General features: G+C 33.6%; 1 protein-coding gene across 4 annotated transcripts in view; it reads right to left on the bottom strand.

Annotated features, from left to right (window-relative positions):
• Hsd17b4 (hydroxysteroid 17-beta dehydrogenase 4) overlaps window positions 1-27802 on the bottom strand; it is a 77734-nt gene that overhangs the window by 13592 nt on the left and 36340 nt on the right. For all 4 annotated transcript variants that reach the window (XM_004836154.4, XM_004836156.4, XM_087194672.1 and 1 more), the window contains 8 exons: window positions 27339-27575; window positions 24991-25042; window positions 21076-21147; window positions 18295-18398; window positions 6921-6986; window positions 2287-2356; window positions 1628-1734; window positions 480-566 (listed from right to left, as the gene is read on the bottom strand). In XM_004836154.4, the coding sequence (XP_004836211.1) occupies window positions 480-566; window positions 1628-1734; window positions 2287-2356; window positions 6921-6986; window positions 18295-18398; window positions 21076-21147; window positions 24991-25042; window positions 27339-27575 (795 nt within the window). The remainder of the gene's footprint in view (window positions 1-479; window positions 567-1627; window positions 1735-2286; window positions 2357-6920; window positions 6987-18294; window positions 18399-21075; window positions 21148-24990; window positions 25043-27338; window positions 27576-27802) is intronic.

Consider the following 27802-nt stretch of genomic DNA (forward strand, 5'->3'; position numbering starts at 1 on the left):
ATTTGGTTTGTCACTTACTATTAGAGCCCAGGCTGCAATGTAAGATGTTAGTTTGTGGATTACTGTGTGATCAAGAAATATATGATTTCTGTCTAGAAAAAGTAACTATGAAGAATGTAATTTTATTGTTCTACAAGACATTAACTAGTTTGGGCTCTAACTCAGCAAAATTATTTTAGGATGCCTTTCCTGTTAGACTGTATCAGGTATTATTCTAATTCTCTTTTGAACCAGCTTTCCCATGCTGCAGGACCTTTAAAATTTTAAAAGAAAATAAAAAACAAGGTACATAAGGTATCTTATGTTCATTTACAAATTACCACTGGTTTAAAGAAAAAAAAAACAATCTTCTAAGTTTTGTCTCAAATCCATATTACAAAAAAAAAAAAAAAAACTAAAGAAAAGCTGGTAAGAGGCACAAAAGGTCAGGGTATGGTGAGGAGGGTAATAAAGTAAAGCACTTCCAACTCTTTTCATACCTTGGTTTGAAAATGAATTCTATTATCTTCCTTCCACATCTCAGTTCGTACAGTTTGTCCTGGATATACTGGTTTTGCAAAACGAGCCTTTAAAAAAAAAAAGAGTTGGTTATAGAATTAAAAATGCTTTTAACAAACTCTACTTGTGGTGGGAAGGGATGTGGTCGTAGGTCAGAGTGCATAATAGAAAACAGAGGTTTAAATATATTTGGATGAGTGAAAGACCTAAAATTAATATAAAGAAACAAGTAGAGAAAGCATATATAGTACAAAAAAAGTGAACAAATTCTTTGTTTCAAAATACAGAATTATTAAAGCAATGGTTTTTCTTGACATACCAAGAAACAAAACCATATTGAGTAATTACATAGGTCAACACTACAACAATTTAAAGAAAAAGTTAAAGGAGGTACTTATTAAATATGGAAGAATGAGGCCTGGAAAGAGTATACAGGGCAAAATAATTCTACCTTTTAGTTCATAATTTTCTGTAATATTTTGGCTCTATGTATACATTATTGGATAATAAAATAACTGAAATAAAATAAAAAGCATGAGAAAAATCAGTATTACCAAGGGCAAGGCATTAGAAAATGTATTTTCAATGTTGCATAAAACGGATACTAATAAAAGGTTTTGGAGCTATTTGATACTACCTTCAATGTTTTAAGTGTTCACCTTTGACTTACAGAAAAACACTGTAGGCACAGATACTTGCCCTTGTTATATACAATGGATAAATTTTGAAATCAACAAAAACAAGCAATATGCAGCCATCATACTCCTATAGGTATATGTTTATTAGAGTTCAAATACATACATGCACCTAATATTTTCAGATAAATTAAGGCAAATTTAAAAACAGGAAAAAATAGTAAATCAAGTTTTTTAAGCATATAGGTTGATATATGTATATTCCTAATTAATTTATAAAACCAATTAATCTGTTAAAACTGTTAACTGTATTAAATTGTGCCCAAGTAATACAGCTAATTATAACTAAAAGAAAATATGCCGATTGTCAACTCAATGAAATAATAAAAATATATATATATTGCTGCAATGTAACAGCTATTTTAAATTAAGCCACTAAAAATTCCTTTTCTTTAATCATAGAAAAAGAACAAATATTCAAATTATGCATATACCTTAATTGCCTTGAACCTTGACACATCATTATCTGCAAACTGCTGTAAAACATGCCTGGCAGAAAATCCAAAGGTGCATAATCCATGTAATATGGGCTTCTCAAAACCTAAAAAAAAAAGAGAGAATTTAGATGAAAATAGGTACTTCTCATATTTAAAAAACAAGTGTACAGTTAATTCAAGATTTTAAAATACAACTTTAAATAGCAGTATAATAAATTATATCATCTATTTTAAGAAATATGAAAAATATTTTGTAAGTACTAGAAAAAAAATAGGAAAAGAATGTGAGAGATATGGGAATACAAAGACCATGAAAATCACTGATGGTGATTTATTTCAATATCCATGCAGATAAACTATCCCTCCCTAACCTTTCGGTTCCTTGCTCTCTCTTTCCTCATCTTTCCTGACATCTCAGACACTCTTCTCCCCACACCGTCCTAAAGTTGGCTCACACAGAAGCTTCATTCCCCCATAATCTAAATTCCAAGTACACCATTTTCTCAATATTATGTCCTACCTTTCCATATTCTTTGCATAAATATAATAAGAGAACTACATTTAAGATGTTGCTCAAATTACTAGTCATAAGTGCCAGTTTAAGTTATTTAGATAACTGAGCTAATAATTTTCACTCATACATATTAGCAACTCACCTGCAAGGCTTGCAAAGTTAGGGTCAATGTGTAAAGGATTCCAGTCCCCACTGAGGCGGTACAAAGCAGCCTGTGAAAAAAGGATTACAAATGCTACTAGCATTCGGTATTTTTTAAGAAAACATTAAATCATTACATGAAAAATAGGAAACATGGCTGGTTTTTGTATAAAATATGCATCAAAATGTACCTAATCCAGGTTCTGATTTTTAAAATAATTACTAAATAAAAAAAGGCTGGGAATGTGGCTCACCAGCAGAGAACCTGCCTAACATATACAAAACCCTGGGTTCAATCCCCAGAACCACCACCAAAAGAAAAATAAAGATTATCTCTAAATTAAATGTTTTGAGTAATACCTGACACTGAAATCATTAAAGGAGGGGTAAAGACTAGGATTGTCAAATAATAGGAAAGGAAACCTAGAACTACATACCACTGCCTAAGGAGGAATTCCCAAAAGGAATTCATCAATCTATTCTCATTAAAACACAAAGAAGATAAGGAAAATGTTTATAGTTGCTTCTAACCAGCTTTCTTAATATGGTATTTTAAATTGAAGCCTGTAACACAATGTTAGACCACAAATATCAAAGACTTCTTACGATCTTCCATTCTTCTGTTATACTAAATCCTGAATATCCGCTTATCCTGCAAAAAAAAGACTATGCCAGGATATTTAAATTTATGCTTAGCCCAGATTTTCACACTGCTACTTTACTTAGATAAGGTAGGATTAGTAGAAAGATTTAGATACAATAGAGAAAAAGTCACTGTACTTCCTGGCGTTTAAATTGTACGTTTTTCAAGGTACACAGTACTTCTGAGAATTAAAAGAAAGAAAGTCACAAAACAGCTAATAGATATTTAATGGGTCTATATATTAACTTGAACCTTTTGGGTCTACCTCAAAACTTCTTCCCTTTCTAAAACTATTAAAATGTGGTGTAAAGACTAGCCATTTAAGCATATCTAACTTTTAAAATTATTTTTAAACAAGTTTGATTTTCAGAAAATAACTTTCTGTAATTCAGAAAACTTCATTTCCTTATATGCTCTGTATAATTATAATGAGCTCTTTTCTTTCCCCATTACTACATATGACAGTTATATGTTATTTACTTTTTAAATGACTCAGTATCTTTTTGTCTTCTAAATATAACTAAATTAATAACTACTGAACACTAGTGACTTACAAAATTTTGTAAAAGATATCAGAGAATTACATAATTTTTACAAGCGGGCTGGGGATTTAGCTCAGTGGTACCATGGCCTGCCTCACAAGTGCAAGGTCCTGAGTTTGATCCCTGGTACCAAAAAGAAAACCCCCAAAAAACATAATTTTTACAAGCATTTTACAAGCAGTAAAACACTGTGGAAATATTATCATGTTGTATATAAAACAAGGACACCACACATTTCAGGCCTCTAGGGGAAGTTGTCAGATACATCATAGACAATATTCTAAATCTGTTTTGAAATAAATTTGACAACTTCTAAGAAGTACCCTGGAAGACAAATTAATGAAACTAACTCTGGAGGAAATATAAAATTTGAATAGCACCTATTAAAGAAAGTATATTCTTAGCTTGAAAACCTACCTATATGACAGCAACAGGCTCATAAACATTTTAACTGATAAATTATATGAAACATTTAAAGCAGAGAAAAAGAAGGAACACTTCTCCCCTCATTTTAGGAAATCAACATTGTGCTAATACAAAAACTGGATAAAAATAATAGAAGAAAAAAAGAATGAACAAAGATAGAAATTTGTTTAATAAAACAAACTATTAGAAGTCAGATCTGGCAGTATGTAGAAAGTGGTTTTGTTGTAGGGATGGCAGTGTTGGTTCAGCATTGGAAGATCCACCCCCAAAAGTCATCATTTTAACATAGAAAAGGAAAAAGCCATATGATCCTGTCAGTAGTTGGAGAAAAAGTATTGGACTAAATTCTACAGCTGTTCATCGTAAAAGCTATCAGGAGACTAGAAGTAGAACAGAACCTTCTCTTGAGAGTTTTCTTAAGAGTTCTAGCCAGGGAACCCAGATAATAGTATATCCGACAGCTGACACAGTCTTTCTGTGTTGGGGAAGGTCTCTTCTATGACAAAGAGCCCACCTTTTTGAAGGACGCACATGGAGTGAAGGAGACACCTAGCCAGTGACTGGTGGCGTGATAGATGTGGCAGCCAGATGTCCCTCATCTCCTATTAACTTTCTACTATTCTTTAATCAGATTTTATTTCCCTTTTCTCTCCTCATCTTCCTTTTCGTTTTCAAAATTTACTTTGTTCATTTTCCCCTTCCTTCATTTTTATTAATACTATTAAGCTTTACTAACTTTTAGCTATTTTGCTGTTCTTCTCTCCTACCTTCTACCATTATTCTCAACCCCTTCCCTAACAAACCGTGAGCCAATATCTCTGGGAACAGAACATCTACACACTGTCTAGCCCTAGTTCATTCAGCAAGGGCCATTCTTTACTACCATACCCTTCTGCGTCTCTCTTCAAGAGTGCATCCCTTCTCAGGTGTCACAACACTTATGCTACACATCAAACCCTGAGCTTAATCCTATATATCTTGGTTACTTCAGACATCTACATCCTGAGTATCCAACTGTCCTTTCCATTCCTTGAAAATGGGTTTTCTGAACCATAAGCCTTTTCTACCCTAACAAAATTAATCTCTCTTAGGCTTTAAGTATGAGTGCATTCTTAGGAAACTGACAAAAATCAGAGACAGGAACATTTAAAGGAAAAAAAACTAAGGATAAATAATATTCTATCTCCATCACCTGATTATTGGGTACACAAAAAAATGTATAAATCTTAATTCTTGTGAAAATTGTATTTCTACTTGCTAGAAAATAAATTCTGCATGTGTTCATATCAAACATGCCAAAATTAACAACAAAAATGTAAGTGAACATTATAAAAATCTGGTGTAATATGTTTTGGGTTTTTTTTACTTAAATTCTTTTATTGGTACATTTTAGGTATACAACACATTTACATTTCTTATTGGGATCTTGTAGCTTTACATGATGCATGGTGTAATATGTTCATAGACAGCAAACTCCAGAGTCTTATGAATTCTCTGCTGTATCTACATCATTAGTCTTCTGACTGCCTTAGAAGAAAATCTTGAAGTCTCTCAACAAAACACTTTTTATCACTGTCTTTTAAAAAAAATAGTACTGAAGCCTGAATTTACATTGAGATATATCTTCCTTCCTTCCTTCCTTCCTTCCATTACTAATTGCCCAGCATAGCCGTGAACTTGTCATCTCTCTGCCTCAGCCTCCCAAGCTACTAGATTATGGGGCATGCACCACCAGGCTTGGCTGTACCTTAAATAAATCTTAGCATGTTCACAGAATTTGTGAACTGACAGGGCATTTATCTTCTCTACCAGAAAACAAATTGTTTATGGTAAACAAAGATTAAATCCTATATAGTATCTAAGATGTTTTATTTTGCCTATACTTTAAAGTTAACATGAAATAATCTGTTTCCAAGTAATGTGGCACAATTTTCTTTTCCAATGTGGTAAGCCTGATTAAAACTTGCGTTTTGTGTTTTATTTTGTTTTGTTTTGTTTTAAGAGAGGATCTCACTATGTAGTTCAGGCTGCCCTTGAACTCACTCTGTAGCCCAGGCTGGTCTGGAACTCATTGTGATACTCCTGCTCAGCCTCCCAAGTATTAGGATTACAGGCAACCACGCCCGACTAAAACTTGCCTTGTAGCTCTTATTTATCCTATTTTCTAAACCTTCCATGAAATTCTCCACTATTAATTCTCACTATTAGCTAATCTCTTTAAACCAAGCACTCTGTTGTCAATAAAGCACATTGTTTTTGGAACTGACCAATGAAAAGCTGGATATTACTTTCTTTTAAGAGCTAATGGAGAAAAGAACTAAAAACTAAAAATTTTGAAAGAATGAGTTTCAACTACAGGAAATATCCCTTCATTTTTATCAGGCTGAAAACACAGGCACTACTAGGTAAATGAATGCACCTCAAGACCATAATGTTAAGTAAAATAAAAATCAGACAGGGCAGGGGATTTAGCTCAGTGGTTCTGCCACCTGCCTCGCAAGCAGAAGGTCCTGAGTTTGATCCCCACTACCAAAAAAAAAAAAAAAAAAAAAATCAGACACACGAGTTTAAATATCACATGGTTTCTCTTATATATATGCATATATGATAAATCCAAAATATAAATTAAAAGCAAAATGAAGGATAAATAATATGAAGTAGGGAAATCTTTTTCAAATGAGAAGGAAAACAAGAGATGGAGAAAGGGAAGAAAGGGAAAAAGGATTTAAAAAGAGAAAATCAAAGAAAAAATGGAAATAGAGCTTTTTCAAATGGGAACGGGATTAAGAGTTGGTCAGAGCAGGGAGATATGGGAGGGGAAGGGCACAAAAAAGAACTAAGATGTGTTATGTACATATACAAACTCCCCACAACAAATAATCATTATGTACTGTAAACATGTACTAATAAAAAATACATTAATAAAATTTTTTAAAGTATAGAGAGTATAGAGAATCAGAGTTATAAATAAAAAAAGTATCATCAGGCAGGTGGATTTATCACTTTTGAAAAACACAATCTTACCTGATTGAGTGAGGTGTTATCTGTAATCACAGCATCAGGAGGTCTACTAGGGATGGCTACAGCCACCTACAATCAAAAGATATTGTATGTTAAATCTCAAATATTGTGATTTTCTTTATGTAAAAAAAAGCTACCATGTTTCAATAGAATAAATTCTTCGAGTTGGATAAAAGGGGTTTTTATTTAATATTTTGATTAATTTTAATATTTTAGGAGATAATGGTCATTTAAAATTTCTTAACTCTTAGCTTCATATACATTATAATTTCCCTGAAGTGACCCTTTTTAAGGTAAAGAACCATGTAATCATATCCATTCTCCTGGTCACAAAGAAGAAAAAGTTATAGTTTTCCCGTGTGAAAGACGATGACAATATCACTTAGACATACAATCAATCTAAACTGAGTCAGTCTTTAAATTTGTTTTTTTTAAATCCTTATTTTAATTTGCCATTTTAACAAAATTATACATTTTAAACACAGTTACCAACAACTCAGTTATGATGACGTCTTAATACCAACATTTAAAACTACTGATGAAAACTTAGCAGCATGTACCAAGTATAGATCTGAGCACAAACTTAGGTTGAAAATCAAAGTAAAAACATCCTCAGCAGGTGAACTGTATTCAAGTAGCTAGTGCCTACTTTTCAATAATTTATAAGGGAAATATTAAATTATTTGTTTTGTCTCCATTAGGTAAATTTTTACAACAGTCAGCTTTTATTCTTCTAGAGTGCTAAGGAAATAGCAATTTTTTCACTTTTAAAATGCTAAGCTCAGATATATTCCCAAATCCATCCTTACAGACACACACAAAAACATCACTGAGAAAGCTGCTGCATTTCAAACAAGAGTTTTCTGTTTATCAAAATTTACTCTATGGGGGCTGGGAATTTAGCTCAGTAGTGCCCAGGCACAAAGTCCTGAGTTTGATCCTTAGTACCAAAAAAAAAAAAAAGAAAAAAAATTACTCTATGAACTGAACCACTTCTTTATTGCAGGCACATGCAGTGTATTTTGCAGGTTTCATTTAATTTATTTTCAAGTCATTCTACTAAGTTTTGGAGCAGTGATATTTGGGGAACAGATGTGACTCTTAACTTCTCTGGGCTTTCTTCTAAGTTTGTTTAGTAGCCCTTATTTCACAAAACCAACTCTTAGCTACAGTCAGAAAGATATGTGCCAGGGGTATGGGAGATGGGCAGGTTGCCGTAACAGTTTTACTGTTAATATGACAGCAACCAGTTAACAGCACGGGGCTTCACCATGATATACCATCACCTTGTACTGTTTCCAAGGCAACAAAGATACTAGTGAGGAACTTCTGTTCAATTATTGCAAATATATCTAGAGAAGGTGGTCTAGCTTAGATTCTTGGCTGGTCCACAATACTTGTTACCCAACATTAAAATGAACATTATGTAACTGGAGATTTGCGGCCTAGCATTCAAAAAGCCCTGGATTTAAAACACAGCACCACATTAAAAAAGAAAAGAAGGGGAAAAACAAACAGTACATTGTTTTTACTTTACCTAATAAAAGATCAGATTTATATTTTTCCCTTTATAACGTCTTCATTAAAAGCTTGAAAAATATCAGTGAATATTTTCCAAGCTTTTCATCCAAATAAAACCACACTGCATATGCTGATGCAGTATACAACTTGCATTAGGGTTTTTTACAACTCTGTAAGTCACTAAAACTAGAAAGGTTATTACATATGTGGGGCTGTGTCTAAGACTGTCAGAGTAATTTGCCCACACACAAGAAACCAAAATTTTTTTAAATGCAGTTCTAAAATATGGTTTTTATAAAGTATTGATCAATGTTACTTTTTGAATAGCTGTAATTACACATAATTTACACACAACTCATTTAAACTGAACAATTCTGTGGCTTTTAGTATTTCACAGAGTTGTACAATCATCACCACAGTCAACTTCACTACACGTTCATCTCCCCAAACAGAAACCCTATCTGCCTATACTCCTTTGCTATAAGCCTGTAAAGCAATTTCCAGAAACAAGGGCTGGGGATTTAGCTCAGTGGTTCCGCCGCCTGCCTTGCAAGCGCAAGGACCTGAGTTCAATCCCCAGTACCAAAACAAAAAACAAAACACAGAAACGAAATGGTGCTTTTTATTAACGCTTTTACAAGTTATGATTGTTTCACTGGCAAGAAGCTCCTCGTCACCATTCTAGAAGTCACCCCTCAATACTGTTTTAAATAATATTTTATTTAGTACAGAAGACTAGTAACTACAGTAGAATCTTATTCTTCAAATGCCTGAGATAAAGACCAAGTTAAAATAATATAACAATCCAAATTATGGAACTGGTGGCTCATACCTAAAATCCCAGCACTCTAGGAAGCTGAAGCAGGAGGATTGAGTTTGAGTCCACTCTGAGCAACTGAGTAAGACCTTGTTGCCAAAAAAAAGCCCCAAACAAATAAACTAGAATCTCTTACACAAGAGAAACATGGGTCATTTAACAAATGAATATTTTAATCTATATAAGGATCATTTTCGTTAGATTTAATTAAAAACTTTTTGGTACTACAAAGATTATACAAGAAAGTAATAAATATTTCCACAGTTATCTCAGGTACATTACATTTTACTTCAACAACATTTTTCCAAATATTATATATATATATATATATATATATATATATATATATATATATGATACATTAAAAAAACACCATTTTGAATCCAAGGAACATATTCTAATTGAAAGAAGTGTGGATTACTGAGTCTCTACTCCTTGAAACTATATATACAGTAATAAAAGATCCAAATATAGATAAAAAACCTTAACTACACATATGTTCCATTTATAAAGCCAGGCCTTGAGAAGCCAGATACAAAGTACAGTCAAGATGGCTGAAGGAGGTCCCACATGTACACCTTGGCCACAAGAAGAAGCAGGGCAACACAGAACAACTGCACTTCTAGGAGGGTCTGGGAGAAATCTGGAAATTAGCACAAGGTGATGGAAACCTATATAGCACTGAGAGAAAGGCTACCTAGAGAAAAGAACAAAGCAATCTGAAATTTAAGCCCCAGTTTCCAACTGGACACTTGGAACCTGATAGAGCCAGGAAAGGTTAAGTGGGAAAGAGCCAGAAATCCCTATCATGGCAGCAGAATGGTAGTCTTCAATCCAGGCAAATGCCACAAGCCTCACAAGCTTTAAATCCCCTTTCAGGGGCTAACTGGTCTAAAAGTCACTGCTCTGCTCCACAGAAGGAGCCCACTTTTGGCCTCTCCTGACCCCAGAATCCAAGTCACTGAAACAGTCACTGCTAAATGTCATCTTTTAAAGAGATAGGGGTATCCAGATACAATAAACTCAAAGACCCCCAAGTAGATTCAATTAAAACAGACCTTCACCATGCCATACTCAAAATGTCAGAAAATAATAAGACAGAATTATAAAAATAGGAAAAGTATCAGATCACATATAAGGGAAGGCCTGTTAGAGAATGCAATGATACATTCAAAATATCGAAAGAAAATACAGCCAAACAAAAATACTATACTCAGCATAATTATCTTTCAAAATTAAAGGAGAAAAGAAGTTATTCTCAGGTAAGTGGAAGTGAAAGAATTCATCACCACCAGACCAGGCCTATAAGAAATACTTAAGGCAGCCCTACCCTAGAAACCAAACTACAAGTGCTATCATGAAAACACATGAATGTACAAAACTCTCAGACAGACACACAAGAAAGTCAAACCTAGAGTAGGTGAGCCATGCGGGTGCCAGAAGCAGCCCCTCCCACCCCATGGAAATGAGAAGAAATGTAAACAAGTCTCAAAAACAGACTTCCAGATCACCTACATCAACCCCAAAGGGAAACGAGATGGAACAATCTGATACTTAACTACCTGGACCCTCTGAATTAGCAACAAAAGAGGATCTGGGAAAAATGAAATCAGAAATAATTACTCATATAACAGCAAAGATTGTGCTCATAGTGCAAGACATGATTAATAAATCTAGAGAGGACACAGATTAAAAAATTGAGGATCTGAGGAACATGATGGAATCCCAACATAGGAAACAAATGGAATCCATAAAAGAGATGCAAACAGATTTCCAGGAGATTAAAAATTCCATTGAAAGTCTGTGTAGCAGAATGAACCAATGTGAGGACAGAATTTCAGATATAGAAGATAACATTGCAATTAGTGAGGAGGAAAAGAAAAATTGCTTTAAAATTGTAAGGGAACACAAGAAATCAATCCAGCAGCTGCTGGACGATGCAAAGAAGAATAACATAAGTCTGATTGGAGTCAATGAAGAAAGAGGAGACAGTGCAGATGACATAAAAAAACTGTTCACAGAAGTGATAGCAAAAAATTTCCCAAGCAGGAGAAAAGAACATGACATACAGATAAGTGATGCATATAGGACTCCAGCTAGCCTTGATCAAAAAAACATCTACACATAGGCATATAACAGTTAGGATTCAAGAAATCCAACAGAAGAATAAAATTCTACAAGCAGTGAGAGAAAAGAAACAAATCACATACAAAGGAAAGCACAGCAGAATCATAGCAGACTTCTCAATACAAACCCTCAAGGCAAGAAGAGCTTGCAGTGATGTATTTCAAGCCCTAAAGGAAAATAGCCTCCAAACCAGAATGATGTACCCTGCAAAACTATCTTTCAAAATTGATGGAGAAATAAAATACTTTCATGATAAAAACCACCTCAGGAACTTCATGAATACCAAACCAGCCCTCCAAAAGATTTTAGACAACACCCTAGGAAAAGACAATGAGGATCACAACCCCAGGAAACCCAGCAGAATGAATCCATTGGGCGTGACAAATTAAATGCAAAGGGGGAGAATCCAACAAAAAGAAAAAGTCATGACAAGGCTTTTAAAACTTTTAACTTCATCTCCCTAATGAGTGTATAATTCAATCTTGTTATTGTACTGATTAGTATTTTTCTGATTCTAGAGTTGCATACCTTTCCTTGTGCTATACTGGCTATTTATCATCTTATGTCTACTTTTTAATTGGGTTGTCTATTAATGAGCTGTAAGAGTTCTTTATATATTCTGGTCACAGGTTATATGCATTGTAAATATGGTCTGTTTAAGGACTACTTTTCATTTTAATGATGTCATTTAAAGTTCTAAATTTTGATGGAAACTCATCAATTTTTTTTCTTTTATACATCATGTTTTTTGTATCCTAGGTAGTTCTTGCCTACCCTGAATCCATAAATATTTTCCCTTATAATTTCTTCTCAAAGTTTTATACTTTTAGGCTTTCTTATCTAGGTTCATAGATCCCTTCAAGTTATTTTCATGTGTGGAAAAAAAGGGTTGAGGTTAATTTTTTTATATATGGATACCAGGTGTTCAAGTGCCGTTTGCTGAAAACACTATCTCTTCCTTGGCTCTTGAATTGAGTTTATATTCTATAAAATGCTAATGTTAAATAATCTTTCAAAACTCAGTGGACCATACATGTGTGGTTCTATTTCTAGATTCTCTGTTTTATTCCAATGATCTATACGTCTTTCCTTATACCAACATTGCCTTGATTACTGTAGCTTTAGAAGAAGTCTTTAAATTAGGTACTAAACATCTTCCAACACTTTTTTTTTTTAACTTTTCTAGGTCCTTTGTACTCCTACATAACTTTTACATTTCAATATACAATTCTTCATTTACACTAAGTATACACAGACCTGAATTTTTATATATACCTTGTGTTTTCTAATTCTAGTAAATTCAAATACAAGTTCTAGGGGCTGCTAGAGATTTCTTAGTATTTTCTCTGTAGATGATCATTTAGTCTACATATAAAGATTTTGCTTCTACCTTGCCAATCCTATCCTAATTGTGTCATTTTATTGCCAGACTATTTTGGTTGGGCCTAGGTTTCAAAGTTTAATGGACAGATAAAGAGTAAGTATATCCTGCCCTTGTTCCCCACCTTAAAGAGAAAGCATTGTATCTTCTCCATTCATATAAGGCGTTCTCACTTGAAGTATGGAGTACATATCTTTACCTGTTGAGAAGGTTCTGTTCTACTTCTAGTCTCCTGATAGCTTTTACGATGAACAGCTGTAGAATTTAGTCCAATACTTTTTCTCCAACTAGTGACGGGATCATACGGCTTTTTCCTTTCCTGTTACAATGATGATGTGTGGGGGTGGATCTTTCAATGCTGAACCAACACTGCCATCCCTACAACAAAACCACTTTCAACATACTGCCTGATCTGACTTCTAATAGTTTGTTTTATTAAACAAATTTCTATCTATGTTCATACTTTTTTCTTCTATTATCTTTATCCAGTTTTAGGATTAGCAAAATGTTCATTTCCTAAAATGAGGGGAGAAGTGTTCCTTCTTTTTTCTGCTTTAATTGTTTGATATAATTTAACAGTTAAAATGTATATGAGCCTACTGTTGTCATATAGGTAGGTTTTCAAGCTAGGAATATACTTTCTTTAATAGGTGCTATTCAAATTTTATATTTCCTCCAGAGTTAGTTTCATTAATTTGTCTTCCAAGGTACTTCCTAGAAGTTGTCAAATTTATTTCAAAACAGATTTTTGTAATATGCTCTCTATATCCTTTTAAATTCTGTAAACTCTGTGGTAATGTCTCCTAGATCTTGATATTGTAATTTTAAAAATGTATAATTGATATTGTGTAATAGGAAGAAAAGGTCTAAAGGAGCAGGGGAAGTGGGAGAGGTAGGGGAAAGGAAAACAGGGAAAAGAAAAAATATGAGAAAAGGAAAAAAATGGAAACAAAGTCTTTGCAAATAGGGAAGGGTGGAGGGGGTGAAGGGAGGGCAAGGGAAGGGGAAAAAAATAAGAACCAAGATGCATCATGTAATGGTACAAGATCCCAATGATGAATGTAACTGTATTTTATACCTAAAATGTACCAATAAACTTAATGGAAATAAATAAACAAACAAAATTAATTAATTAATTAAAAAAAAAAAAAAGAAAGTCAAACCTTAGCATGATAGAAAACAACCAAATCACAAAAAATACATAACAAGAAAAGTAGAGGGCCTGGGATTTTAGCTCAGTGATTTCGCCGCCTGCTGCATCCGAGTTCTATCCCTGGTACCAAAAAAAAAAAGAGAAAAGTAGAAACAAACAACAACAACAAAAAAACAACAAATAGAGTACAAATAACAAAACAACATGTGGACTATCAGTAACCCTGAATGTAAATGGATTAAATTTACCAATCAAAAGACAGATTGCCTGAATGGATGAGAAAATAGGATCCAATTATACGCTGCCTATAAGAAATTCACTTCACTAGTAAAGACTAAAAGAGTAAAAGTGGAAAAAGATATATCATGGAAATGGAAACCAAAAATGAGCAAGAGTAGGTATATTCATATCACATAAAGCAGACTTTAAATCAAAAACTGTGAAAACAGAAAAAGATTATTATATATTGATAAAAGGATCATTCAGCAAAATGTGACAATTATGAATATACATCCATATGGAACCACCCAAATATAAATGTAAAGCAAATATTACCAGATCTTAAGGGAAAGACACTCCAATAAAATGATAGCTGGAGGGCTGGGGATGTAGCTCAGCGGTTCTGCTGCCTGCCTCATAAGCACAAGGTCACGAGTTCGATCCCCGGTACCAAAAAAAACAATAGTGTCAGCTGGGGACTTCAACACTTCACTGAACTCAATGGACAGACTATTCAGATAGAAAATCAGGAAGAAACATCTAAGTTAAACCAAAGTATAGAGCATATGAATCTAATAGATATTTACAGAACACGTTATCTAACAACATCAGACTAGATATTCTGATCAGCACACGGAACATTCTTCAAGACAGACCACAAATCAAATCTGAAAAAAGTTTTTAAAAGTTGATACCATACCACTTATCTTCACCCTCAACAATGGAATACTAAAACTACAAAACAACAAGAAGAGCAGAAAAGTATACAAACACATTTAAGATGAGCAACATGCTCCTCAATGACCAATGGGTAAAGAATTTAAAAAAGAAGTAAAAAAATTTCTAGAAATGAAAGACAATAGCAACAAAACATATCAAAATCTCTGTGAATGAGAACAGTAGTGAAAGGGCAGTTAAGGACTTAGAAAAGCAGTAACAAAGTAAACCTAAAATCAGTAAAAGAAATAATAAAGATTACAGCAGAAATAAGTAAAATTCAAAAAAGATCAATAAAATAAAGAACTAAGCTTTTTAGAGATAAATTAATAAATTTTGTAGCTAGGTTAACCTAGAAAAAAAGGAATACCTAAATGAAATAAATTTTGAGATGAAAATGATACCTTATAATACCTCAGAAATGCAAAGGATCGAAAGAAACTATACACCATTATATGCTAGAAATATTGGATAACCTATAAAAAATGGATAAATTCCTGAACACATACAACCTACCAAAACTGAATCAAGAAAAAATGGAAAATCTAAACAGACCAATAATAAGATTGGAGCAATAATTTAAAATCTCCCATTGAGAAAAGTTCTGATGGCTCTACTAATAAAGCCTACAAAACATTTAAAGAATTAATTCAGTTCTTTTCCAAGTGTTCTTTACTAGGTTAACATTATCTTGACACCCAAACCAGACAAAAATACAACAACAACAACAAAAAATACTGAACCAGAATCCTGATAAAAATACATGTAAAATTTATCAGTAAAATACTAGCAAACCAAATTCAACAGAACATCAAAAAGTCTCTACACTATGATCAATAAGATTCATCCTAAGGATACGCAAGGATAGTTCTACATACGAAAATCAAAAACATGATATAACACACACATCAACAGAATGAAGGGTAAACAAAAACTGTATGATCACATCTAAAGCTGCAAAAAACGCATTTGATAAGATTCAGTGTCCTTTCATAATAAATAAAAGCCTTAAAAATTGAGTTTAGAAGAAACATATCTCAAAATACTAAAGGCTATATATGAAAATCCCACACTCAATATAATACAGAATGGGGTAAAGTTGAATTCATTTCCTCTAAGATCAAGAATAAGACAAAGATGTCTACTTTTATAACTCCTATTTAATGTAATACTGGAAGTCTTAGAGCAATAGGCAAGAGAAAGAAATAAAGGGCATCCAAGTTCTAAAAGACCAAATTAATTAACCATATTTGCAGATGATATAATTTTATACATAGAAAACCCTAAATAGTCTATCAAAAGGCTGTTGGAATATATAAACAAATTCAGTAAAGTTATAAGATATAAAATTAACATACAGAAAAAATAAGTACATGAATAATCAACTTTCTGAAAAATAAGAAACCAATCACATTTACAATATATAGGGAAAAAAGAAACAAGAATAAATTAATAAAGTGAAAAATTTCACAATGAAAATTATAAAACATTAATGAAAGAAATTATAGAGTACACAAAATAGAAAGATATTCCATGTTCATGAATCAAAAGAATACTGTTAAAATGACTATACCCAGAAGACTCTATAGATTCAAATCAATTTCCATCAAAGTACTGACTTTCTTCAGAAAAACAGAAAAAACAATCCTAAAATCATACAGAACCACAAAAAACACATAACAGCCACAGTGATCCTGAGCAAAAATTATAATGCTAGAGGTACAAAATACTTGACTTCAAAACATTCTAAAAAGCTACAGTAACAAAAACAGAATATTATTGATACAAAAATGGACACATAGACCAAGAGCACAGAATAAAGAACCCAGAAATTAATCCACACTCAATACTACCAAACAATTTTTGACAAAGGCACAGTGGAGAAAGGATACTCTCTTCAAAAAATGGTGCTGCGACAATAAACTGGACATATATATGTAGAAGAGTGATGCTAGACCTCTTCATCTCAGCATACACAAAAATCAACTCAAAATGAATCAAGGACCTAAATGTTAAACCTGAAACTATGAAATTACAAGTAAACACAAGGGGAAAACTTCCAGACACTGGTGTAGACATTGATTTTTTTAGACAGGCTCCTCAAGGTACAGGCATCAAAAGTAAAAATAAGCAAATAGGGTTTTATCAAACAAAAAAGCTTATTCAGAGCAAAGAAAATCAACATAATTTAAAAATTACACATTGGAAGAAAAGATTTCCAAAGTATTCATCTGATGAAAGACTGATATCCAGAATATAAAAGGAACTCAAAGGCTGAACATTCAAAAAAAAAAAAAAAACCCCACAAATAATCTAATTTTAAAATTAGCTAAAGAACTAAACAGGCAACTGTGAAAGACAAACAAATGGCCAACAAGTACATGAAAAAATGCTCAATATCACTAATCATCAGAGAAATGGAAATCAAAGCTACAAGATATTATGTCACCCCATTAAAATGGCTATCATCAAACAGACAACAACAAATACTGGCAAGGATATGGAGAAGGGGAGAAGTCTTATATACTGTTGATAGGAATGTATATTGTACAGAAATTATGGAAAACAGTATGGAGATTCCCCAAAAACTATAAATGGTACTACCATGTGAATCCTGCATTTCCACTACTGGGTATATATCATAAGGGAATGAAAACACTATGCCAAAAAGATTCTGCACTCTTCTGTTTACTGCAGCACAATTCACAATAGCTAAAATATGGAATCACTCCAGACGCCTTTCAATAGATGAATGGGCTAAAGAAAATGTAATCGATGATGGATGGATCGATAGATAGAAAAAAAGAAAGAGAAAGAAAGGAAGGAAGGCAGGAAGGAAGGAAGGCAGGCAGCCAGAGACAGACAAATGGATGGACGACTGATTACTCAGCCATAAAAAGAATTAAATCCTAGGGCTGGAAATTTAGCTCAGTGGCACCATGCCTGCCTGGCAGGCACAAGGTCCTGAGTTCAATACCTGGTGGTGGGGGGGAATAAATTCTGTCATTTGGAGGTCATTATGTTAAGTAAAATAAGCCAGACACACAAAGAAAAATATCACATTTTAAAAAATCATTTGTGGAGACTAATAATTCAAACCTGTAGAAGAACAATGTAAAAAAGTAGTTACTAAAGATTGGAAAGGGAGTGAGAAAGGAGGACAGAAATTTCATTAAGAGACTCCAAGACACAAAGTGGAAGAATTATTTCTGGTCTTCTTAAGCACAGTAGAGTATCTATAGGTTAAAGTAATCTGTGCTTCAAAATAATTAAAAATGAAAAATATGAAATTCCCATAAAAACGATTGTTTGAAGAGACAGAAATGCTTCCTATTCTGATTCGATTATTATACGCTGTATACATGTACTGAATTACTATGACATATCCCTTAGAGTAGTACAAATATTATGTTTCAATTTTTTTTAAAAAGCCATGCCTTACCTTGACTTTTTCAGATGTCCGTTTTCCACCAAAGCCTCCAGAGCCAACAAGAAACAGAGAATACTGACTATAGCATATAAGTTCCTTCCCAGAATAAGAATGGACTATAAAGTAAATAAAAAGAGTTATGAACAAAACATATAACCAGTTAATATATGGTCAACAATTTCTTTAAAAGTTTCAAAAACAAATTCTAGTTCCTGAAAGGGTTCTACACCAACAACCATGTTTGTATTACAGAGCACTCATTTGAATATATTCACCACTGGACACTGAAAGGCAGAGAGAAGAAACACTCCACAAATCCTTCCTTCACTAGGAAAAAGCAGTTTTTTGCACTTCTTTTAAATCTCCCCAAACTGCCATTCATAATTCAATTTTTTCTATCACAAACATTTCAAACAATTTCAATAGCAAATGCAAATAAACACACTCAAACTTTCAAATATCCTGTCAAAGAATTCAGGACATGAAATGTAAACAGTTAAAGTAAAAATAAAGGTATAAGCCAAATGGAGGCAGGGTCTTGGCTATGCTGTTCACCATTATATTACCAGAAATTAGAATAGTGTCTTGGTATAAAATTGAAGCATAATAATTAAATAATAAGGCAGTAAATAAATTACATGAGTAAGCAAGTTAGCAAATAAAAAATGGCTAACAAAAAAACTAAGATAGCTGATCCTCTATTTACTAATTTAATGTCAACCTAGTTCTTAAAAATTTGGAATATGACTGAATTGCATACCAAAGACAAAAACTAATTACAACAAAAATAAGTTATGGCAATCTGCATTTAAAACAATATTTTTACCTTTATTACACATGAAATTGGGGTAATTTATTTCATCTAAGCTGTATTTACAATTTCTAGTACACTGTGACTCACTGTCAATATGTAGTTGGATAAATGGGATAGATTTAAGGGTCAACAGTAAAGATTAAGCAAGGGTACTACATGACTCTTGTTTTGTGGTATGTTACATTTAACAAGAAGACTAACAGGGGCCAAGGATTTATTTAGCTCAGTGGTTCTGCCGCCTGCCTCACAAGTGCAAGGTCCCAGAGTTCAATCCCCGGTAAAAAAAAAAAGAAGAAGACTAACAGATAATTGCAAAAATTTTAGCCAAATGTTGGCCAACATCTAGAATGAGAAGTTTTAAAACCTCAAAATAAAAGAGAAAGAGGAAGAAGGAAAAAGGAGAGGAAAAAGGAGAAGGAAGAAAACAGAAGAAGGAGTCCAAACATACACAGTATTTGAACATCAAAACATATATATTTGGGGGGGGGTACTGGGGATTGAACTTGGGACTTTGTGCTTGCAAGGCAGGCAGCGGAACCACTGAGCTAAATCCACAGCCCAAAACATATTTTTCAATATGTTTACTAAGTAAACAGAAAGCCAAGTTCCAAAACAGCATATTCAGTATGGATAGTTCCTGACTTTCAATGGTTCAACTTACAATTTTTCAATTTTACAATGGCGTGAATGCTGTACTTGAGTATTCAGGGGAAATTATACTTTAAATTTTGAACTTTGATCCCCTCGCCCCCAGGCTAGTAATACTCAATGTGACAATTTCTTACAATGCTGGGCAGTGGTAGGATTCTGAAGCTCTCAGTCAGTCATGCAATCCTGAAGGTAAACAACCAATACTGTACATTGTTTTGTGTTGCCAAGCTATGATGTTTGGTATTAGGTGCATTAAATGCTTTTTGGTTTTGTTTTAATAGTACTGGTAATTAAGCCCAGGGAGCACTGGACTGACTACTCCCAGCCCTTTCTAAATTGTTTTTTGAGATAAGGCCTTGGCACTACACTGCTCAGGCTGACCTTAAACTTGTGACCCTTTTGCTTCAGCCTCTGGAGTAGGTGAGATTCAGTTTACAATAGGTTTATCAGGACATAACCGCTGTGGTAAGGTAAGAAGCATCCCTTGTATTTACTATATAAAAATTGTAAGGTGTACATTCCAAACATCAAGCAATATTAAATTTTCCAGCATTCTTCCAAATTTTTCACAATAAATTTTTCTTCTTAAACTTTAAAATTTAAGCAATGTGTCTTTAGCTTATGCTTAATTACTAGTATTTCAGTAATAATAATTAAATAATTAAATTACTATAATCTTTTTTCCCACTGTAGGTAAAATGTGGTTATGGTATAAATAACCGTATTATGAGTTATTAAACCACATTATCAACAGGTTTAAATGTACAAATCTAGAAACCTAACTATGATTTAGAAGAATGATCCCGTGGTTAAATATGTTCCAAGTTCCAAATAGCTAACATAGAAAAGAATATCACAACAAAGACTAACTATCAATAGAAGGCTAATTTTTCTCCTGCCAAAATATACTTCAGCAAGCATAATTCTCATGTATAATCTGCATACAAGCCATATTTCTCACCTCCGTGCTTTGGTAATGTTTTAAATTCACTGAAATGCTCCACCCACCCAGGCCCTATCTGTAGCCTACCTTGTTTTCCCCCTCCCCTCCTTCCTTGTTTTTCTTAAAAGAACTTCTAAAAGTTTTAAATGCTTATCTTGCTTTCTTACATAATGGAAAATAAATGCAAACATATTAGTCAACTTCTGTAGTGAAATATTATGTTACAAAATAACTACATTAATCTTGGGAAACTGGTACATACACACATTGCATAATTATGTACTGCAAAAATATACTAATAAAAAATAAATTTTAAAAAAATATTATGTTTCATACAATGCCTATCAATCTAACAACATCATTAAAGGAAATGTAAATAAGTTACCATCCAAAATAATTACTAAGCCAGATCCTTTATCTAGGATATCAGCAATAACTGCTTCAGATTTTAATTCTCCTGAAATGAAAAGTAAAATAAATATTGTTTAAAGACAATAAATTATTCAGACATGAAAGAATGTAATAGTTTCCATTATAATTTCCACTATAAAAAAATTTAAGTTTGAAATAATTTTCCTGAACTCATTAGAAAACATTCAATATGAACAAATAATTCAGAATACCTGAATTTGTAATTTGAAACATTAATATTTCTGAAAAATAAAAGATTTTTTTTAAATAATAATTTTCAATGTCAATGATCCTTTTTGATCTCTTTTATCTCTTGTCACCCAACAAACATTTGCTGGGCACCAGGTACCATCTACCCCATACCTTCTTAAATCTCTGCTGGTTTCAAAGAGAAATCATTTCTATTTACTCTGTTCTTTTACAGACTCTATCACTGCATTTAACTGGCAATATCCTGGTAGATTCTCATTATTAAGGGGTGAACTCATCATCTTTGCTTTTCTCTTTTGTTCTCTGTATGACTGAATGACACTAACCATCCAGCTGCCAAGCTACAAACTTAAGCATCATCCCTCTTAGAGACCAAGCACATGGCAAGGCTGGAGTATCCAAAATTGGTAGAAGCTAGGTCATATTAAAATGTTTTAACTTCATCCTGAAGCCTATGGATTGACAAGTGGAGTTTTAAGTGGGGAAGCGGCATACACATTTGCATTTTAGAAGTAACATTCTGGCTGTGGTGAGGAGAACCTGAGGAGAACAAGAATGAAGACAGAATACTTAGAAGGTAATACAGAAAAACACAGTAAGAAACAGAGAAGTCTAAGTGGAGGTAGACAGAAATAGAAAGATGTATTTAAGGGAAAGAATCGAGTGACTCAGTAACTATCTGGGTGTGTGAGGTAGTAAAAGAGAAGCCAAGCATTACAATGACAAGCCAGAGTGATCCTTCCCAAAATCCAAATCTGTTTACATGTTCTCCCCTGTTCAAAGTCCTTCAGTGGCTACACTGCCTTTAGAATGAAATTTAGACTGCTTATCTCTTTACTCTCATACTTTACTACCCTTCTGAATAGCCTTTAGGACACTTGACCTATTTTTCAGTTTCCCTAACAGTCGATGCTTTGTTCTCACTTCCAAACCTTTGTACAGTGTTCTCTTTGCTTGAAACATTTTTTAAATTAATTCTATTGGTACATTTATGGTCTACAATATAATGACATTCATCATTGGAAATTTGCACCTTTACATAATCCATCTTGGTTCTTATTTTTTCCCCATTCCCCTGCCCTCCCTTCAACCCCTCCATCCCTCCCTATCTACAAAGACTTTGTTTCCATTTTTACTTTTTCTCATATTAATTCTATTCCCTTCTTTCTTTTCCCCTACTCCTCCACCTCCCCTTTCCCTCAAGCTCTTTACTCCATGGTTAAATCTTAATTCAACCCTCAGCTCTCGCCTTAGAGTTTATTTCGACCAAGAAGTTTTCCCCAACCCTAAATCCAATTCCAGGTTAGAGACCTTTTGTTTGTACCTGTGTGCACTTACATTTCTTCCATTATAAAGTATCATACAATGTTCATCACTGCCCACTGTCTCTTAGACTCTAAGTGCTGCATAACCAAGGATATTATCTTTCCCATATTGCCAACCCTTAGCAAAATGCCTGACACATAATAGGTACTTAGTAAATAAGTAATTCCAGACAAATTGTTTTCACAATCTACTTTTCTGTAGTTTCTAGTTTTTCTATATTTAATTCTGTAATTTTGTAAAAATCTAGCTAAATGAGTACTTAAGAGAAAAAGGTTAGATCCTACACTAACAAAGCCACAGCTCTATAAAAGTCTACTTTGAAAACCTGGCACAGTAATTCTATTTGCATAATGCTTAACTGTTCAAAAGCACTTTTATATATACTAGTCTTTAATGGTCACATTCACTTCCCAGATGAAATAATGTATTATTTTGCACTAAGTTATCTTGACAAAGAAATGAGTCTAATAAAGATCATATAGCAACATAATAAATCAAACTCAAACTCAGAAAATCTAGAGAATAGAACATCCTGAATAGAATATGTTCTGGTTCATGAAGAAAAACTGTGCTGTTAGTAGGTTTCTTTCACTCCATCTAGTAGTTATTTTTTTACTGATGAGGGAAAGTCAGCTTACGATAGTACCACTGTAGCTCACAAAAGAGCCATTAGAAGATGCTGGCATCAGTCTGCTGGTGCTCAAGGCCTTATCAACTGGTATAATTTATAGATAGATTATAAAGGGTATAGTACCTATATACCCTTTGGTTTTCTGCACTTAAAAACCACACATATCTCAAAATTGGATATTCACATTTATGAGAGTAAACTTTACAACTACATAATGAAAACACACAGGTGCTATTTAAAAATAATTCATGAGAAACATAACTTGAGGCTAAGGTGGTAAAAGACATTAAGAAAAATAACTGTACCATTTTAATCATTTTGGAGTGTATGTCTAATTGCTCCATATTTTAAAAACCCCTAAAGCAGAATCTAATACATTCTAATATATTGTTTCACTTCCAACAATGGATGCCAAATAAACCAGTCAGGCTAGTTGTATATGAAACACGAAAGGACCTTGCCCGCCACTGACACTACCACCACCCATAAGCACAAACACACAAACACACACATATACACACACACACAAATCTCCTAGGTTGGGGTCCAGAATCCATTCGTCATGGTTTAGATCTAAAATATCTTCCAGAAGTCTCATGTTCAGAGATGGGGCCCAGATGGAAGGGGCTGATCACTGGGGGCTTATTTTTGTCCCAGCTCCTCTTCCCTCTCTGCTTCCTGGCTGCCACAGGGTGTCCTCTCCCATTCCTTCCACCATGCTGCTTCTGCCTTGGCATCAACCAGCTCTGGACTGAACCCACTAGAAACTGTGACCCCAAATAAACCTCTCATCCTTTAAGTTGTGCACATCAGATATTTTGTCCTAGGGAGGGACAGTGACTAATGACATATTTTACTAAAAATAACAAATAACGTAATAATTCAGGTAATTTTAATATGCATCCAGGTTGAGAAATATCTAATACCTACTATGTCTTGCAAATGGTGAGTATTCAGCAGATACACGATGAATATATAGTCACCACAGACTGAGCCCTGTCTCACATAAAACAAGCTGTCTGCAGTTTATGCTGAAATACTTATACTGAAATAAAGCAATAAAACACTCAAAAAATTTAGTTAAATATAAAGGCTTAAGAAAAAATAGAACTCTAGCTATTTGTTGACTTGTAGATTACACAATATGCAATGATAAATACCTTTTTCTTACCACCTCATATGGCCAATATATCAGATAACATTGTGACATCAGACCAAAAAAAAAAAAAGTACTGTATATCAAATTAAAATCTGGTGAACAAGCAAGACTGAGAAACGATGAGAACCAATGCAGACTTTTTACCTTCTTTAAAAAAAGGGAAAAATTACAAGAAGTCTGGTATCTTTTTATATTGTTCACTTTATGAAAATAATTATCAAGATAAATACCTGAGAAAAAGAATGAAGAACTATAATCATAGGAATCACAAGTGTTAGCACAATCACTATGTTTAACACACAACACACACACACACACACACAGTGTCCCTTTCAGCTGCTAATGACACATATATTAATAGAATTACACTGATGGTATTGTCTAAGGTAACCAAAACAGGTACTAGCTAAAAATCAACCTAATCAAATGGTTTGTGGCCACATAATTACTTCTGCTACATTTCACCAGGCTACTCTATACCAGTTTAACACCATGGCAGACTGTGGAGGGTTAATCAGAAAATAAAATTGTGATATTATGGGATTACTGTACCAGGTACTTACCTGCTCTAGGAAATAGTTTATATATCTGCAAGTATTGTTCCCCATGAAGAACCTATGTTAGGATAAGCAAAATTTTATTAGTAACTTTTCTTGTCCCCAGGTTCTGCCTGCGGATAGTGCTAATCACAAATGACATTTTACTGTTCACATGCTCACAACACTACTTTTCCCATATTATCTATCTCAGCTTGGCTTCTACTTCTTAATCCTGTCATCCAGAAATAATCCGCTCCCTAGTCTAAAGGCAGCTAATACTTTCGAGAAAGATATACTTGTGTTCTTTCTTGGCATTCATGAATCCTTGTTGACTGATAAATGCAGACTATTTACCAATAAAAGACCCTAAACGTAGGCTGTACTCCCAGTGCTTATGACAGTGCCTGAAACATAATTATCCACTGAATAAAAATGAACAAACGAGCCAAACTAATAAGGTAAGTTCAGGTCATACATACCAAATAGAAATGACTCAACAAAAACACAAAGGTAAACCTTAAAACCATGTTCAAAGTGAAAGCACTATCAATGTCAACACTGTATATATTATAATTACTTACAAAGAGTAAATATCGAAGATACAGTGTAACTTCATTGTAATTTAATAGCCTCTTCAATGTATTAAAGCAAGAATACACTAAAAAAAAAAAAGAATACACCAACTTATGTGGAAAAATAGGTCAAGAAAATAAAAAGGAGACCTTCACAACCAGATGACTGTACTCCACTACAGTGGGATAACCTCCCAGTCTTCCTCAGAATTCAGAAAAAAAAAGATAGAAAAGAAATTGATGAGAAAATAAATGAAGGAGTGCCTGCCTCACTGTGTCATACAGCTTGGAAACTCAAGGTTGACAAGACTGGCATTCAAATTCTAAGATTGCTATCATTACTGGTAACAGAATATAAACACTATTGATGATTTCCAACTCTGAGGGGAAATTGTGAAATATTCAATTTTTTACATTTACATTATCCAAACAGAACAATGTGCCACAAATGACATGGAATAGTAACTAAAATAGCAAACAGCTCAGCACATATTTCTAGTCTTCCTCCTAAATTCATAAAATGCTCTAAGAAAGTAAGTTCCCATCCTTGAAGAAGGGATAGCCATTAACAATGGGCAAACTGATCCAATCAATCAAAATCACAGAAATCTGCTTATAGCTTTATGATCCAACAACTATTTCTGGGCTCAACCTGAGCTTTACTTCAAGGACTAAAATATAAACTACCTCAAAAACTTTCTCACAAACTGTTCACTCCTTCCTTCTTGAAATACTTTATTCACTGACTTCTCAAATATTCTCAATATATTCCTCATATCCATGGGCCATGCTTTAAGTCTCTTTTGCTACATCTTTTACATCTCTTTAATCTCGAAACACTATAGGGCCTCTGAACTCAGGTCTCCTCTCTAACTCTGCTCACACACCAGGTGTTGTTCATCTACTCATGTCTTTAAACATCATCTATATGCTAAGAATCCTGTTTAGACCTTTCCCCCAAACTCTGCACTAATATTCAACATCTCCAATGAACTAGGTAATAGGCATCTCAAACTTACCTAAAACCAACTCCTTCAAATAATTTTACATGTATATGATCATATTATAGTAACATATGACTACTGGACACAGTAAATATATTACATAACTATATATTTTGTGTATATATATGTACACACACATATAATTTCAGTTGTCCAGAACAAACACCTCCCTTCTTGGCTCCTCTTTTCCTTCCCCTTGTATCTAATACTTTTGCTTGGATCACTACCACAGACTCTATGCTTGGCTCTTACACATGTCTTCTCCAAACCACAGCAAGACTGAAACTATCAGTGAATACAGCCAGACAAACGGCTTCCCCTGTTAATCAGAGTATAAGCTATAGTCCTTACAATGATTACAAAGTCTTCCTTTCCTACCAGCCCTGAATAAAGTGACCTTTGCTCACTGTAGTTGTACTGATCTCCATGCTGCTCCAAAATAAAGTCAAGTATGCAACTACCTCTGTGTGTCTTATTACAGCCGTTCTCTGTGCTCCAAATATTCTTTCCTCCAGATAATTACTTGGTTTTCTCCTTTACCAGTATCATGACATAAGCTTAGGTTATCATATCTCTTTTATAAATAAAGAAACTGAAACCTAAAGAAGTTATTTATATTTAGTCAAACAGCAGAAAGAGAATAACATTTATTTATGCATGGTTTGGGGACTGTACATAATATGTACATATTTGAATATATGTGTACATATACCAATATAACATTTAAATGTGACATTTACCAATAACATTTAAAGAAACAGAAGACAAGCAAAAGAAAATTTCTTAGTAGGCATACCTTTGCAAAGTTGATTGGAAGTCCAGGAATTTCTGCTAATCCTCCACTGGTCATAGATTTCTGAGCTACGATAACTCCAAAGGTAGGCAAACAGGAGAAATCAGAACTTCCTTCATAGAGAAATTTCAAATCTTTTGGATCTTTCAATGATGCTCCCACTCCAAGGGCATACATAATAGTGTCCAGTTCCGTATAAGCAGAAAAATATGAAGGAAGTTTATAGCCAATAGCGCTAGCCTATGGAACAGTTGTAAAAAAATTATTTTTTCAAACAATAACAAATGCTGGTGAGTCTGTAATGAAAAGCAACCTTCCCCTTCGTTGTTGCTGGGAATGTAAACTAGTACAACCGTTATGGAAATCAGTATGGAGACTTCTCAAAGAAATGAAATTAGAAATTCCATACGACCCAGCCATCCCCCTGGCTAGGTATCTTCCCGAAGACCTTAAGTTATCATACTACA

The sequence above is a fragment of the Heterocephalus glaber genome, unplaced genomic scaffold (genome assembly GCF_053883595.1).
Source record: "Heterocephalus glaber isolate CG9 unplaced genomic scaffold, H.glaber_assembly_v1.0 deba00001606, whole genome shotgun sequence".
NCBI classification, from domain to species: Eukaryota; Metazoa; Chordata; class Mammalia; order Rodentia; family Bathyergidae; genus Heterocephalus; species Heterocephalus glaber.